Raw genomic sequence first — 17,112 nt, forward strand, 5'->3', positions numbered from 1 at the left:
GGAACTCCTTGCCACAGGATGTGGTGACGGCATCTGGCCTGGATGCCTTTAAAAGGGGATTGGACAAGTTTCTGGAGGAAAAATCCAGTACGGGGTACAAGCCATGATGTGCATGTGCAACCTCCTGATTTTAGAAAAGGGCTATGTCAGAATGCCAGATGCAAGGGAGGGCACCAGGATGAGGTCTCTTGTTATCTGGTGTGCTCCCTGGGGCATTTGGTGGGCCGCTGTGAGATACAGGAAGCTGGACTAGATGGGCCTATGGCCTGATCCAGTGGGGCTGTTCTTATGTTTTATGTTCACCCACGTCCCCCCCAGGGGCCTCCCCTGTGTCCATCACAGAGTCTCTGGGTCTCAGCCTTGGCCAGAGGCCCAGCAGTCTCCCAGTCCTTTCCACTCTCAGGACAGGAGGATCAGCCCTTTCACCATGGGCCAGCTGCATTTTGACTCCAGGGCCCAGGTTCCCACTCTCTCTGCATCCATAAAGATCCCCATTAGACCTCACCTCTCCTGCTCAGCTAGGACACTTTGCTCGGTGAGTATGGTTTGCCTGGCCTCTCCCCCACTGGCTGTCTTTGGTGCTTGCCAGTGGGCTTCGCATGTGTCTCTCTATGGTGCTTGCAGCCTCTGTGGCAGTGTATGGAGGCATTGCCAGAAGGCAGGCAATAGCCTCACAGCCTGCTTCTTTGCAGGACCTGGATGGCCCTGTGGGCCCTCTGCCGCGTCTGACCCTAGATCTCATGGTAAATCCAACCTCGGACATAGGGTTTTGAATGAGTTTTGTTCCCTTTGATGCACAGTAAATATTATTATCTCCATAATACAGATGGGGAAGACTGTGACAGAGAGGGAATGACTTGCCCATTCAATTCACTGGAACCTTCTTTCAAGGGAAGCATAAATAGAATTTCAGCCACTCAGAAAGTGGCTGATGATTATTACTATTAAAAGCATTGTTGTATTCCTAATGTTAAGCAAAAAACAAAAGCAAGAACCAAATGCCCCAAACTGAATCACAGCCACAGGATTGGGGAGGGAGAGAGAAGGATTTAATTATATAAAGAGCCAAGAGCTGCTCCCTTCACGTGTCTATTGGTTTTGGATAGTTTGAAAATCCAGATGGATTTTCATTGGGACAGGGAGGTGGGGGAATGTGTGCGACCACCTCCTCCCGCAATTGATATTTCAGATAATGAAAGGAAGCAAGTTGAGAGCACAGTGTGTTTGCTGTCTTTCCTATACTTTCATCCCAGGGATGGGCTCAGATTGTTTCCCAGAGCTGAGGGAGGAATCACCCAGGTTACACTACCTGTGATGGATGCACTCATCTCTTGCCCAGGGTGAAATGAACTCTGCCTGTTTCCAAAGTGCTGCAAAACAACAGGCCAAATGGGCAAGCAGAGATAACAGTGAGATGTTGGAAGCGAGGATGCCTTTTCCGCACTGCTGTCAATTCTCTAAAAATGATCCACCTGCAGTATCTTCAGCTATACTCCCTTATTAAGTAGAGGGTTTGCAGTCACTCTTAGCCCTCTTGCCCATGAATGAAGGCTAGCTTGAGATCATAAAATGATGAACAGAATGTGAGAACATATTCTTCCTTCTTTCATCCATTTTTACAGTGGGCCCTCATTGGCATCCAGCCCCACAGGCTGACCTCATAGCTGGAGGGTCTCCTGGATGCTTCTAAAAGGCGCTTCTGTTTCTTCTGCAAACCAGAAGTGCCTTCTAGTTGCATCCAGCAGGTCTTCTGAGGTGTGGAGAGGTTGTGCAGGGCCTTTGGAAGGCCTCCCAGATGCTTCTAAAGCAGGGGTCCCCAAACCCCGGCCCTGGGGCCACTTGCAGCCCTCGAGGCCTCTCAATGTGGCCCTCAGGGAGCCCACAGTCTCCAATGAGACTCTGGCCCTCTGGAGATTTGTTGGAGCCCACACTGGCCTGACACAACTGCTCTCAGCGTGAGGGCAACTGTTTGACCTCTTGAGTGAGCTGTGGGATGAGGGCTTCCTCCATTGCTTGTTGTTTCACGTCTGTGATGCAGTAGCAGCAGCAGCAAAAGAAAGGCCAGCCTTGCTTTGTGCAAGGCCTTTTATGGGCCTTGAGCAATTGCAAGCCCTTCATTCATTCCTATAAGTTCATCTTTAATATATTCATTTATGTAAACTTATGTAAATTTATTCAAATTTTAAATGTAAATTAATTCTCTTTTTCCCTGGCCTCTGACACAGTGTCAGAGAGATGATGTGGCCCTCCTGCCAAAAACTTTGGACACCCCTGTTCTAAAACAATGCTTGTCAACCAGTGGTATGGGTACCACCAGTGGTACTTGAGGTGGTGTCTGGTGGTATGCACAGGACCCCTGGACCCTGCCACTTGGCAGTAAGACCAGTGACAAACACTGGTCACTGACAATGACAAACATTGGTAGGAAGCTTGGCTCAGTCGGAAAAGTCCTCCTGTTCACCCTGAGCCTCTTACTGGTGTTTGTCTTGTTGCTTCTTGGCCTCCCGAACCAGAATTAACTGCCGATAATGTTACTTCCAATGGCACTTCCAATAGGTGGACCATGCAAAGTGTTACGGCGGGGAACAAACATTGAGAAACACCATTCTAAAAGACACTCCCCATGGATTTCTTTATCCACAGAATTCGGTGTCTGCGGGGTGTCCTGGATCCGATCTCCTGGGGATAAACAAGGGCCCACTGTATATTAGAGCTACAGCTTTCCCGGTGCTGTTGATTCCCTGCATGTTTAGAGCAGCTACCCAGAAGTACGTCTTTGCACAATGAAATTAGGGCTACATTTCTCGAACTGTGGGTTGGGACCCATTTTTTGATGGGTCCTGCAAAGCCTCCAAGGAAGACATGTGTGATGGAAAGATCAAATAACTAATGGCCTCTCACCCTATTCAGAAATCAGAGAGCTGCCCTGCAAACACCTGAGCTCCTGCAGTTTGCAGGCTTGTGTAAATATAGAGAGATCCCTGTTTGAGCATCTTTCTTCAGGTGTGTTTTTTACCAAGTTCGTCAATGACAGGTGGGGGGGGGCAGGTCACAGGACTAAACCTCTCAAGGCTAGAGACTATCCATTAAGGTTACCTCATGATAAGAAATGGATAAAGGATTTTTTTTTTTGGGGGGGGAATGAATAAATAAATGCATAAAATATTGATTTAAAATAAACAAACAAACAAACAAACAAATATTTTTAAAACCTTTCTTACAGGTTTTGTTTTTTTTAAATCACCTTTTAAAAAGTCTCGTAAAGCTAGGTGGGTCCCAATTGAGTGTCATTTCAAAAAGTGGATCCCAGTGCTAAAAAGTTTGGGATCCAGTCAATTAGGGAATTTGTTGCCACAAGATGAGGTGAAAGCTGTCGTCGTCAGGGCCGGCACATCCATTAGGCCGATTGAGACATTTGCCTCAGGCAACAAAAGCATCTGGTTGGTTTCTCTAGGAAATAAGGCAATGGATCTTTTAGATGATCTTGCTAGATGATCTTTGTGTTCTTTAACCCCCTGTTGTTCGGCCACTCTGGTTATCTAACTTTAGATAAGGCAGAATCAATGCCTTGTTCTTTTTCTCTGCCTTTAGTGTTTGAAAAGCTTTGGAGTTTTTGACGGACAGCTCCTCTTTTGATCGTTCTCCTTCAAGTGATAAAGTTTCTGTTCTTCACCTGTGACTCCAGAGATCTTGAAAACTGTCCATTTGTTCCTTCTTTCATTGTCCGTCCTTTCAAGTTGCCTTAGATTTCTGTCCAGAGATTCTTTTCTCTGCATGAAGGCTTCTTCTGGGCTCTGACTTCAAACACACAGGGTGGCTCTGTGTGAAGACTTACAGTTTCCTCCTATTTTACAAAAAATATGCTGAGGTTGTGTCCGCCTGGATCCATAAGAGCATAACATAAGAACATAAGAAAATACCCACTAGATCAGGCAAAAGGCCCATCCAGTCCAGCTTTTTGTATCTCACAGTGGACCACAGTGGTCTACATCTGAGGGCCCAATCCTATCCAGTTTTCCAGTGCTGGTGCAGTTGTGCCATTGGGGTGTGTGCTATATCCTGTGGTGGAGGAGCAATCACTGGGGCCTCCTCAAGGTATGGGAACGTGTTCCCTTACCACAAGGCTGCATTGTGGCTACACCGGAGCTGGAAAGTTGGATAGTATTGGGCCATCAGGGAGCACTCAACATGAAACCTGCATCCTGTTGCCACTCCCTTGCACCTGGCTTTCAGAGCTACCCTGCATCTTGAACCAGGGGGCTGCAAGTGCTCATCACGGCTTGTAACCTGTGATGGACTTTTTCCTAGAAATCTGTCCAATCCCCTTTTCAAGGCACCTAGGCCGGACGCCATCACCACATCCTGTGATAAGGAGTTCCACAAACTAATCACGTGCTGTGTTGAGAAACATTTTCTTTTGTTCAATCTCTCACACTCAATTTCAGTGGGTGCCCCCTGGCAACAGAGGGGATTGTCACGGCCTCCTTTTTGTAGCCTGGGATCTGGATAACTTTTTTTAAAATGGCATTATTACCACCAGAAAGAGCTTTGAGGGAAGAGGGCCAAGGCGAGCTCAAAATCTAACAGACTGGGGAGGGCACTGCGTTTGAGTCATGACCAGACACTCTTTAGTTAGAGGAGTGGGCTTATAAACAGAAAGGAGCCTCCCGGGGTCCTTGCACCTGTCCCAATTCCAATCTCTCCATGTAGGAGAGACTCACCCCACTCTCTTGTGGCTCAGTCCTTGCTCCTCAGTTGAGGCTTTCAGGTCTCCTCTGGGAGGGGTTGATTTTGTAGTGGCTCTGGAAGGCTTCAGAAATCCGGTAGACCTGGCTGTACGTTGACCAGAATCAGTGATCACAGATTTAATGGAGTGCTTGATATTGGTGCTATCTCAGGAACCGTGTTGGTCCTGGATCATCCTGCCTATTTTTTAAGCACATTTGGTGTTTTCAAAGGGCCATCAGTCTCCTCCACTTTCTGTTCCATCCTTGTCTCTCCAAAATGTCTACTTAAATTCATCCTTTTTTCTTCCAGGTCAATATCTGTATCCTTGTTGCCGTGACTCGAGTTATCTCTAGAATAAGTACCGACAACTACAAAGTGCACGGGGACGCAAATGCATTCAAGTAAGCCCTTCTCACTTTCAGTCCTAGATCCTCTTGCTCGGAGTGTTTAGCTTTTGCTCTGCATTGCTGGCAAAGTGGTGTCTCATGCAGAATCCAATGGAATGGAGCCAAAGTGTCTTGTTTTTACAGCATTGCAGGAAAAATTGAGGGCACCAAAGGTGATGGGGGAGGTGGGGCAAACTAGGACTGTTTCTGAAGCGAGAGGTCCAGGTGAAGTTTTGAAGGGGTGGCTTCTTGTGGAGGGTGGCAAGGTGGCAGTGCTGGAAATGTTGGAGGTCTTCCTGGTCGCTGTCTGCTGTTTTGTCCTGGAATGCCCTTTTGGAATGTCGCTACTGCAGGATGAAGGACATTCTGGAAAATAAATGCCAGTTGGATGGAGGCAGTTGCTCTAACCACACTTCTAGAACTTTTTCACCCACTGTCCTGTAGCCAAAATTGAGAGAGAGAGAGAGAGAGAGAGAGAGAGAGAGAGAGATGATATCTGTTTTCACCAGCCAGCGATAAGGAAGGAACACATACGTGAAGGCTGAAATACAGTGGGTCCTCATTATCCATGGGGTTTTGTTCTGGAAATCCCTGCAGATAACAAATTCCATGGATGCTGGATTCCATGGATGCTGATACCTGGGGGCCGTGCTCAGCCCTCTGGAGGTTGCACCAGGTCTGCGGCCCTCACATGCCTCCCTCACAGGCCTCCTCTCAGAGGTGTCCAAAATGTGACCAGAAGCCACTTCTGGTTCATGCCCACAACTTCCAGTTGCATCCAGGAGGCCTTCAGAGGCATGAGGAAGCCCTTGGAGTGGGCCACAGTACTCCCCGCACCTGACAGCACCTCCTGGGTGCAATTGGAGCTCGTGAACACAAACCGTAAGTGGCTTCCAATTCTGTCCTGGAAGGCTTCTGAGGTTAGAGGAGGCATCTGCATATGGTGGAATCCACAGACCCTGAGGGCCCATTGTATACAGGCAACAACAAAAGGACAGCCAGGGAGGATGTGAGTCATTTCACTACCTTGTGTGCACAGGCTGAGAAGTGTACCACTTTTGCAACTTGGCCATCTGCCTGGGGTACACACTTCTTGGGGCCATCTTTGTTTAATGTCCCAAAGCTAGTAAGAGAATGTTTGTTGCACCGATCCCTGGGGGAAGGCCGACAGGAGCCGGTTTGGGTCTTCTCATCCCTATGGGACAGGGATATAAAGGTTAGAGAACAAGACAAAGGCAGAGTAGGAGAAGAAATTGGGAATGGTAGCATGATGGGATGTGATAGACGGTTTGGCACTGTGAGAGGATGTGGGGACAAAGGAGCGAATAAGCAGTCCATCCTGGGGCATTCCATGTACAAATGCTTTTATGCAAATGCCCTAAGTCTCTCAGCAAAGATGGGAGAACTGGAATGTCTGGTGACAAGGGAAAACATTGACATAGTGGGCATAATGGAAACCTGGTGGAATGCGGAGAATCAGTGGGATACCACAATCCCGGGCTATAAACTCTACAGGAGGGACAGGGAGGGGAGTGTTGGAGGTGGGGTGGCCATTTATGTTGAGGAAGGGATAGAATCCAGCAAAGTAGATATTGAAGGTGGGTCCGACTCCATAGAATCTCTATGGGTTTAATTACCAGGTCTGAGGAGTGATGTAATACTGGGGGCGTACTATCGTCCTCCAGACCAGAAACCAGAAGGGGACCTTGAAATGAGGAAACAGATCAGGGAGGGGACAAGGAGAGACAGGGTTGTGATCATGGGGGACTTCAATTATCCTCATGTTGACTGGGTCAATTTGTGTTCTGGTCACGAAAAGGAGACCGGATTCCTTGACATGCTAAATGACTGTGCCTTAGAGCAGCTAGTCATGGAGCCCACCAGAGGACAGGTGACTCTGGATTTAATATTGTGCGGTATTCAGGACCTGGTTAGAGATGTCAATGTTACTGAGCCGTTGGGGAACAGTGATCATGCTGCTATCCATTTTGACATGCACGTTGGGGGAAGAATACCAGGCAAATCTCTAACAAAAACCCTTGACTTCCGACGGGCGGACTTCCCTCAAATGAGGAGGCTGGTTAGAAAGAGGTTGAAAGGGAAGGTAAAAAGAGTCCAGTCTCTCCAGAGTGCATGGAGGTTGCTCAAATCAACAGTAATAGAGGCCCAGCGGAAGTGTATACCGCAAAGGAAGAAGGGCTCGACTAAGTCCAGGAGGGTGCCCACATGGCTAACCAGCCAAGTTAGAGAGGCCGTAAAGGGCAAGGAAGCTTCCTTCCGTAAATGGAAGTCTTGCCCTAATGAGGAGAATAAAAAGGAACATAAACTGTGGCAAAAGAAATGTAAGAAGGTGATACGGGAGGCCAAGCGAGACTATGAGGAACGCATGGCCAGCAACATTAAGGGGAATAATAAAAGCTTCTTCAAATATGTTAGAAGCAGGACACCCACCAGAGAAGCGGTTGGCCCTCTGGATGGTGAGGGAGGGAAAGGGGAGATAAAAGGAGACTTAGAGATGGCAGAGAAATTGAATGAGTTCTTTGCATCTGTCTTCACGGCAGAAGACCTTGGGCAGATACCGCTGCCCGAACGGCCCCTCCTGACCGAGGAATTAAGTCAGATAGAGGTTAAAAGAGAAGATGTTTCAGACCTCATTGATCAATTAAAGATCATTAAGTCACCGGGCCCTGATGGCATCCACCCAAGAGTTATTAAGGAATTGAAGAATGAAGTTGCAGATCTCTTGACTAAGGTATGCAGCTTGTCCTCAAAACGGCCACGGTGCCAGAGGATTGGAGGATAGCAAATGTCACGCCGATCTTTAAAAAGGGAAAGAGGGGGGGACCCGGGAAACTATAGGCCAGTCAGCCTAACATCTATACTGGGTCAGATGGTGGAACGCCTCATCAAAGATAGAATCTCGAAACATATAGACCAGGGGTCAGGGAACTTTTTTACCTCTTACCCCCCAAAAAATTTATAAACGCAGACGTTACCCCCTTGATTTGAAAGTAAGGAAATCATACATCCAATAACATTTTGAATTCAAATACTGTATTTAAAATTACTTTGAAAGCTTCAACTTACTTGAAAACTTCAGGTTTTGGAGAAATGATGTTGCTTCATCTTGGATACGAGATCATCAATATTGGGACATTTTGATGTCAGAGCAATATGGATACAGTCTTCCAGGTCCAATCGATTTCTTGTCTTTGTTTTTATGTTCGTAAGAGTGGAAAATCCTTGTTCGCAAAGGTAGGTTGTTGCAAAAGGCAGCAACTTTTTGAATGCTTCCTCATGTGCAATTTTGAAGGCCTTTGCAGGTGTTGACATCCAAAAATGTGAAAGATCTGCTTTGTTTTCAAATGCAATCTGTGCTTCATTACTGCATCGAAGCTCAAGAAGTGACTCTGCCAACCCTTGAGGCTCTTCTGGTACAGCACAAATTTCACATTTAAAGGGGTCTACAATCCAACTGACAGCATGTGAATCAAGATCTGGAAAGTAATCAGAGAACCGCTCTTTGAGTTTAGTAAGATGCCTTATAACTGTATCCTTGATGTCTTCAAAAGTAATATTTTCACAATCTTCCAAGAACAAAGCTAACGTTGAAAAGGTAGCTATCTTTTTCTGTTCAACTTTTTGCCTCCAATATGAAAGCTTTGATCCAAATGCAGAAATCTTTTCTCTGGCTGAAATTATATTTATGTTTTTTCCTTGCAATTCTTTGTTCAATACATTAACATGCTCAAACATATCTGCTAAATATGCAAGATGTGCAACCCACAAGGGGTTTGTAAACTTCTCTGCAAGAACATGCTTTTGCTCAACCATAAAACTTTCAAGTTCAGTTTTGAGAGCCCACACTCGGTTCAGAACATTTCCACGTGAGAGCCACCTCACTTCAGTATGATAAAGTAGGTCTGTATATTCAGCATCACCAGCTTTACATAATTCACGAAATAATCGCGTGTTTAGTGCATGTCCTTTGACAACATTGACAATCTTCATAACATCATGCATGACGGCCTCTAATGTAGGTTCCAAATGTTTCACAAGCAGAGCCTGGCGATGGATAATACAGTGGTTTACTTCAACTTTTGGGTTTCTCTCTCTCACAAAAGCCACAAAACCATTAACATGACCCAACATAGCTGGAGCTCCATCAACAGACACAGCAAGGCAGTCTTCCCACTTTAAATTGACGTCATTAAAGTATTCATTAACTTTATTGAAGATATCAATTCCACGAGATCGCAAGTCAAGAGGAGAACAAAACAACAATTCCTCTTCAATTAAATGTAAACCTTTGTAGCGGACATATACCATCAGCTGAGAATTACTACTAACATCCGTAGTCTCATCTAGCTGAATAGCAAAGTATTTACTCTCTTTTACTGAGGAAATAACTTGTTGCCTCACATTTTTTGCTAAAATAGAAACTCTTTCTTTAACAACTCTTGCAGACAAGGGCACACAATTTAGTTTCTTGGCTTCATTCTGACCACACATAATCTCTGCCATTTTCAAAGCTGCTGGTTTAACCAAATCCTCACCAATAGTATAAGGTTTTTTGTTTCGGGCAATCAACCAGGCCACTTCAAAGCTAGCCTTGGATGCTGAACATTGACTGAATGTACCTCTAAAGCTGCTGTCCAATCTTTGTCTTTTGACAGACATTTCCAAATTGACAAAATATTCCCGTGGTTTTGAAGCCAGATGTGGGTGCAAATTATCCAAGTGTTTCTTCAATTGACTCTTTTTCAAAGATTCTGCAGTCAGTACTTTCAAACAAACAACACACTGTGGTTTCATTATTCCTTTGTCGTCAATTTGGGTAAACCCATAATCAAGGAATTCTTCCTGGTATATTCTTTTTCTAATTGATGTCATCTGAAGGGTGAAAAAGACAATGATTGGAAAAGTTGTAACCCTGACTGACAGGCTGTGTACCGAATTAGCAGGATGCACCAAATTTAATAAAGATGTGCATTATTTTTACTGGAACACATTGCACACCAGCCATGGGGTGGTATATAGTGAGTAGTTAGGTGTCCAACGTGCCTAGCAAGTTGCATTATATTTTTGCTATCTCACAGAGGATTTTATCATCATCATTATCAATGGCTGGCAGAGTGGTGTTGGCAATGATGTGCTTGCTAGAGACAGCCAAGGCAGAGTTGGGGGGCTTTTTTGTAGGTGGTGCGCAAACCAGGCTTTTCTTCTTCGGTCGGCGCGGCTTTTCTTCTTCCTCCCGCTCTGTCCGCTCGGCGGGAGACACTGACGGCCCGGCGCTGTGTGATGACATCATCACTACAGCGCCGGGCAGCTCCAGTCTCCCGCACAGAGCGGAGAGAGCGGGCGGCTGCGATACACGCAGGCTGTGGATACAGCCTGAGTGTATTGCCTGCTCCCTTCCGCTCACCGCATCTGAAGGTGAGCGGAAGGGAGCAGGGCAGCGAGCGGTGTGCACACAGCGCACCAGCCCGCTGCCGGCCCTCTGGAGCGGGTGGAGAGCGGGTGCGCTGACTCCCTCCGCTACCTCCCCGCCCGGCGCCCGCACACAGTTAGGTAAGGCAACCTTACCTATCGCTTCTTCGTCTGACACTCCTCGCAGGCAGACTGAAGATGGCGGCTCTGGATCAGGTGGTACCCGCTCTCTCTACAGCGCTTGCGCCATACACGTAAACGCTGGAGCAGTCCACTGAGAGAGCGGGGGGGGAGCAGAGCAGAGAAGGAGGATGCGGTGACACTGACACACACTGACACTGGCCGTCCGTGCTATAATGGACCGTAATAACTGCTGCTATGCCGATAGTTCCGCCATTGGCCAGCGCAACCTCCTCATTACCCCCAGATTTTCACTTTTACCCCATTTGGGGTAATTTACCCCTGTTCCCTGACCACTGATATAGACGAACAGGCCTTGCTGAGGGAGAATCAGCATGGCTTCTGTAAGGGTAAGTCTTGCCTCACAAACCTTATAGAATTCTTTGAAAAGGTCAACAGGCATATGGATGTGGGAGAACCCGTAGACTTTATTTATCTGAACTTTCAGAAGGCGTTCAACACGGTCCCCCACCAAAGGCTACTGAAAAATCTCCACAGTCAGGGAATTAGAGGGCAGGTCCTCTCGTGGATTGAGAACTGGTTGGAGGCCAGGAAGCAGAGAGTGGTTGTCAATGGGCAATTTTCACAATGGAGAGAAGTGAAAAGCGGTGTGCCCCAAGGATCTGTCTTGGGACCGGTGCTTTTCAACCTCTTCATAAATGACCTGGAGACAGGGGTGAGCAGTGAGGTGGCAAAGTTTGCAGATGACACCAAACTTTTCCAAGTGGTGAAGACCAGACATGATTGTGAGGAGCTCCAGAAGGATCTCTCCAAACTGGCAGAATGGGCAGCAAAATGGCAGACGCGCTTCAATGTCAGTAAGTGTAAAGTCATGCACATTGGGGCAAAAAATCAAAACTTCACATATAGGCTGATGGGTTCTGAGCTGTCTGTGACAGATCAGGAGAGAGATCTTGGGGTGGTGGTGGACAGCTCAATTAAAGTGTCGACCCAATATGCGGCGGCAATGAAGAAGGCCAATTCTATGCTTGGGATCATTAGAAAAGGTATTGAGAACAAAACGGCTAATATTATAATGCCGTTGTATAAATCTATGGTAAGGCCACACCTGAAGTATTGTGTCCAGTTCTGGTTGCCACATCTCAAAAAGGATATAGTGGAAATGGAAAAGGTGCATAAGAGAGCGACTAAGATGATTGCTGGGCTGGGGCACCTTCCTTATGAGGAAAGGCTACGGTGTTTGGGCTCTTCAGCCTAGAAAAGAAATGCCTGAGGGGGGACATGATTGAGACATACAAAATTATGCATGGGAAGGATAAAGTGGATAGAGAGTGCTTGGGCAGAGTGGATGAGAAGGGAAGATCTGCCCATCCCTGGCTGTGAGTTATCTAGCTTGTCTGTTCCTGAGCTCTGGAAATTGTACCTTCTGGCAGGGCTTGGGCAGTGGCTCAGAGGTTTCCCTCAGGAGAGGGTTGCAGCACACCCTCTACGGCTATGGCGTTTGGGCCTCTTCAGCCTAGAAAAGAGACACCTGAGGGGGGACATGATTGAGACATACAAAATCATGCAGGGGATGGACAGAGTGGATAGGGAGATGCTCTTTACACTCCCACATAACACCAGAACCAGGGGACATCCACTAAAATTGAGTGTTGGGCAGGTTAGGACAGACAAGAGAAAATATTTCTTTACTCAGTGTGTGGCTGGTCTGTGGAACTCCTTGCCACAGGATGTGGTGACGGCATCTGGCCTGGATGCCTTTAAAAGGGGATTGGACAAGTTTCTGGAGAAAAAATTCATTACGGGTTACAAGCTATGATGTGTATGTGCAACTTCCTGATTTTAGAAATGGGCTATGTCAGAATGCCAGATGCAAAGGAGGGCACCAGGATGTAGGTCTCTTGTTATCTGGTGTGCTCCCTGGGGCATTTGGTGGGCTGCTGTGAGATACAGGAAGCTGGACTAGATGGGCCTATGGCCTGATCCAGTGGGGCTGTTCTTATGTTCTTATGTTGAGTGCATCTGGGAAAGTTTCTATAATGTTAAGTACACATTTTGTACACATCAGCAGCAAACATTCAGTGTGAAAGTAGCGGCACTTGCAATAAAATACGTGCCACTGGAGCATATACTTTAAGCATTCTTTCAGAAGAGTAATTAACTGTTACTGAGCTTACTGAGCTTCTCCTGTTTTTCTGGCAAGCAACTTTTCTTGAATTGGCAGCGTTGTTGGGGTCTCACAAACATTTGCTGAGTTATTGTGTGTCTTTTGCAGAATTGAAGGCAAACCAACGCGTGTGCTTCCGTAAAGATCTATGCCCTCATTAATCCACAATGGGTTTGAAGTGTTTGGGAGTACTAATGGTAGCAGATGTTTCTTTTGGGAAAGATGCAAGGAGGCGTAGCTCCTCGGGAGACAGATGGGTTGGGAAGGCCAAATCAGCATTCCTGTTCAAGCTGGAAGGAAACTGTCAGACTCCAAGAGTTTCAAATCCCCCTGTGTTGTTAGTGTGGACCAAGAGTATGAAGAATTAGTTCGTTTTTGTTGCCTGTTGCATTTGGCTACTAAGACTGCCCACTGCTTTCAAAATCTCCCCCAACCTCAATTCCCAGGTTCCAAATGCCCTCCTACATGTTCTTCTTTAAAGCTGAACTAGTGGTGAATGGGAGCAGGCCCTATTGTGGCCTCTCTGGGTAGAACCCTTCCCAAATACACCTATGAGCTTCTCGGGCTTTTAAGAAGATTGGCTACGGCTGAGTCAAAATGGCCTCCATAACTTTGCAACTTTTCATTGATGCTTTGAGTGGGGTGTGCCAAGCTGCATGAAGTTCACCCATTGCAGGATGTGTCTCCCTGTGTTGTGCAGGCAGAAATATTTATGTCCCATTTTTCTTATTTTTCTAATTATATTTTGGGGGGTCTCAGGTAGACTCTCAATTAAGTGCTCTCTCTCTCTCTCTCTGTCTCTCTGTCTCTCTCTCAATACCTATACATCCTCTATTTCTCAATACATCAAATAAACATCTTCTTTCTTCAGTCATTAACTGACACTTAACTGGGGAACAGGTTGGCCTCTCAACCAATACTCTGCTGAAGGGGCCGCTGGGATCTATGTGTCATTCACGGCACGAGGTTCCTCTCACCAGAGGAGCTTGTGTGGCAGCCGACTGATGTCCCTTATGCAGACATGGCCAAACCATCACAGTCTGTATTTTTGGATTTGTCTTTTGACTGATGGTTGATTGATGGTCACACCTTATCCAAATTATCTTGTTACAATGGCGATCACAAGGAGAGATGCCCAGGATTAGAAGAAGTATTGGAGGCTGCACTGGGCCTCTGCAGGCTTCCTGAAGCAGCTGGGAAGTCACTTCCGGTTTACTTCTGGGTTTGTGAAAGTGACTTCCAGTTGCTTCCAGATGCCTGTGGAGTCCCGGTGCCAGAGAAGGAGGTTGGTTGCAGCATCCTCTGCCTCAGAACAGATGGGTTGTGGTGGTGGGAATTTGGAGAACTCCTGGCTTACAGGTTTTGTTGCACATTGCATGTGAGTCTTGAGTGTCCGAGTCAGTGATCGACGGTACTTAAGTCTGACTCAGAAGCGAGTCACGGGACTTGCATCACTACATCCTGCCCCATTCCATAATTGCCTTTATTTTTGGGGTGTGGTCACCTTTGAGGACATTGAAAGAGAAATCATGGAAAGCTGCCACGGCATTTCTCTCCAGTGCAAGCATGGCGACTTACATTCTTTTTAAATAGAGGAAGCCTGTCAGGCAGCCATCCGGCTCATTTGGCATTTGTTGTGATGTCAGGAATTTGCAAGATTCATCAGGTGTATTTTTAGAAATGGGGAAAAAAAGCCAGCCGACCAAAGTTTGATTAAAACAGCACGACCGAGTTTTCGCAAGAGAAGATCAGCACCCTGCAGCTCTCTGCTGAACATAGGCATTGCTGGGGGGTTAAAAAATGGATTCCTTTCACACAATGATGGGCTTTTAAGGCAGGAGGTGGGCACAAAGGTCAACTAGTCCAGCATCTGCCAGAGACTGCCTGGTCCTCTGCTTCATTGCCTGGGGGCAGCTGAACGCAGGAGCTGGCATAAATTCCTATTATTCTATTCCAAGCTCCAGCTAGCAAGACACAAGGATCTTTCGTGTGTGTGTGTGTGTGTGTGTGTGTGTGTGTGTGTGTGTGTGTGTGCCCTCTTTAAATGTGCGCACGCACACACACACACACACACACAGTATTCACATCCACACACATCCACACACACACACGCATGTGCGCGTGCACGTGTGTGTGTATGCGTGCAACCTCCTGATTTTGGAAATGGGCTATGTCAGAAAGCCAGATGCAGGGGAGGGCACCAGGATGCAGGTCTCCTATTATCTGGAGTGCTCCCTGGGGCATTCGTTGTGCCACTGTGAGATACAGGAAGTTGAAATAGATGGGCCTATGGCCTGATCCATTGGGGCTTTTCTTATGTAGACAGAGAGAGAGAGAGAGAGATAGGACACCTGCCCTCTGACAGGGCAGTGGGTAGAGGTGTGATTTTTCAATGATAATGAAATAAAAACATTAAACAATGCTTTCTGCACTTCTCATTTTGTAAAAAAAAAAATCTGTGAAAAAATAAAACACTTCTACATATGTGTCATTTTAGGCTAGTTGGACAGGACTGGAGGGAATTCTGCCTGGGTAATGACTGTGGCTACATCTGATATAGGTGGTATAGCACCTTATATCACCTTCAACTTTAAAAGTCTACTAGGAAGATAATATAGGTGCTATACTACCTATGTCAGATGCATCCACAGTCACTACTGTGGATTTTTATTTCATTATCATTGAAAAATCACACCTTCTCCAATAGTTATTGTAGAGCCCACTGCTCTACATTATACATTATATTATAATTTATGATTATAGCTTATAAAAAATGTGCCCTTGGAATAAAAACACATAACTCTGTTTTCTTCACTTTTCCTCCTTGGGGGAAAAAAATAAAAGCAAAATCTGAGAATCATAGAATCCTAGAGTTGAAAGGGACCTACAAGGTCAACTAGTCCAACCCCCTGCCTGTAGCAGAAAATTCTCTTAGAGCAGCTTTTCTCAATGTTTGTTCCCTGCTGTGCCACTTTTTCCATGATCCACTTATTGGAAGTACCAGCAGAAGTAAATGACAATGAATAAAGAGTGGTAAGTGGTAACAATGAATAAAGAGTGGTAAGGGCAGATGGGGAGGCTTTTTTCAAGCATGCAAAAAGAGCACACTGGAACTCTGCAAGCTCTGTGATTCAGTTTTCATTGTTAAAAACATTGTTAATTAAAAAAAAAATACATTTAAGAACACCTCTAACTATTGGTACTGAAGATTTAGAATTGATCTTGGCAGATGGACATGACTTCTGATGGACACGGCCAGTCCTTGGTGCCACCTCTGTGTCAATCAATCTATATTTCATCAATCTCTTCTTTCATCTGTTGGTCCTTGATCCCTTACTAGGGGAAGGAAAGGAAACTTGTGCCCCAGCAGATGAAGCCTCAGAACACCTAGAACGAAAGTGGTTTCATCCTCACCCATGTCCTCCTTTTCCTCAGCTTCCCTGGTCTGCCCAGTCCTCCTTAATCCAGAGCAGAAGGGAGGGGAGGTGATGTAATTTGGAGTTCATGTACAGTCAAGGTTCAGAAATGTGACCCATAACTCTAGTTGGCAAGCCAGAAACAGGGGCGGGCGGGTGTTGATTTGCCTGGGCACAATCGGGGCCCCTGGCAATGAGGTTTGCTGGCAACAGAAATGGGTTTTTGCTGGTGGAACATGTTTCTCTTGGCAGCAGGCAATGATAAACAGATGAAACCGTTGCCAATAATTGTCACAGATTTTCCATATGGGGACAGGGAGCGGTGCCCAGGCTGCTGATTCAGTTAACAGCAAAAAGCCAGCACTACAGATGTTGACCAAACATACTTTGTTGCTTGCGTTTAAGCAATCTGTTTCTCACTAACAGGAATATCAGATTCAGCGGGCAGGGAATATCTACCTTGCAGAGCAGAGAACCAAAGATACTCCTATCTGGGGGCTTCCAGTGTAATTGTACAGGAGATCACATCCATAGGGCAAAATTCAGAGTTAAATATGTTTAAAATTCCATTGTTAACAGTGCATGTCTGAGTGGCCTGTGGAATTGTGTGGAAAAGCCGCTGGTGCCCTAAATGTGCAACGTGTCATCCGAGCACGTGCTCCTGAGGAACACTGACAAGCAGTGAGGCTTGGCATGTCGTTGCAGCCAATCCAAGAAATTATTCTTCCTTCTCCCTTTAGCCATGAGGCAGCCTTTTCGGAAAGGTCACTTTCCTTGGGAAGAGAGAACATAGAAAGACCGTCTGTTATGCCAGTTTGCCGTTCTTCCTGCCAAGAAATTGCAG

At 46.2% G+C, this 17,112-nt stretch overlaps 1 protein-coding gene across 1 annotated transcript in view; it reads left to right on the top strand.

Annotated features, from left to right (window-relative positions):
- Nucleotides 1-17,112, top strand: part of ADGRD1 (adhesion G protein-coupled receptor D1) — a 235,142-nt gene that overhangs the window by 179,598 nt on the left and 38,432 nt on the right. The window contains exon 21 of the mRNA XM_066609760.1: nucleotides 5,038-5,129. Coding sequence (XP_066465857.1) covers nucleotides 5,038-5,129 — 92 coding nt within the window. The remainder of the gene's footprint in view (nucleotides 1-5,037; nucleotides 5,130-17,112) is intronic.

This window comes from Tiliqua scincoides, chromosome 14, assembly GCF_035046505.1.
Source record: "Tiliqua scincoides isolate rTilSci1 chromosome 14, rTilSci1.hap2, whole genome shotgun sequence".
NCBI classification, from domain to species: Eukaryota; Metazoa; Chordata; class Lepidosauria; order Squamata; family Scincidae; genus Tiliqua; species Tiliqua scincoides.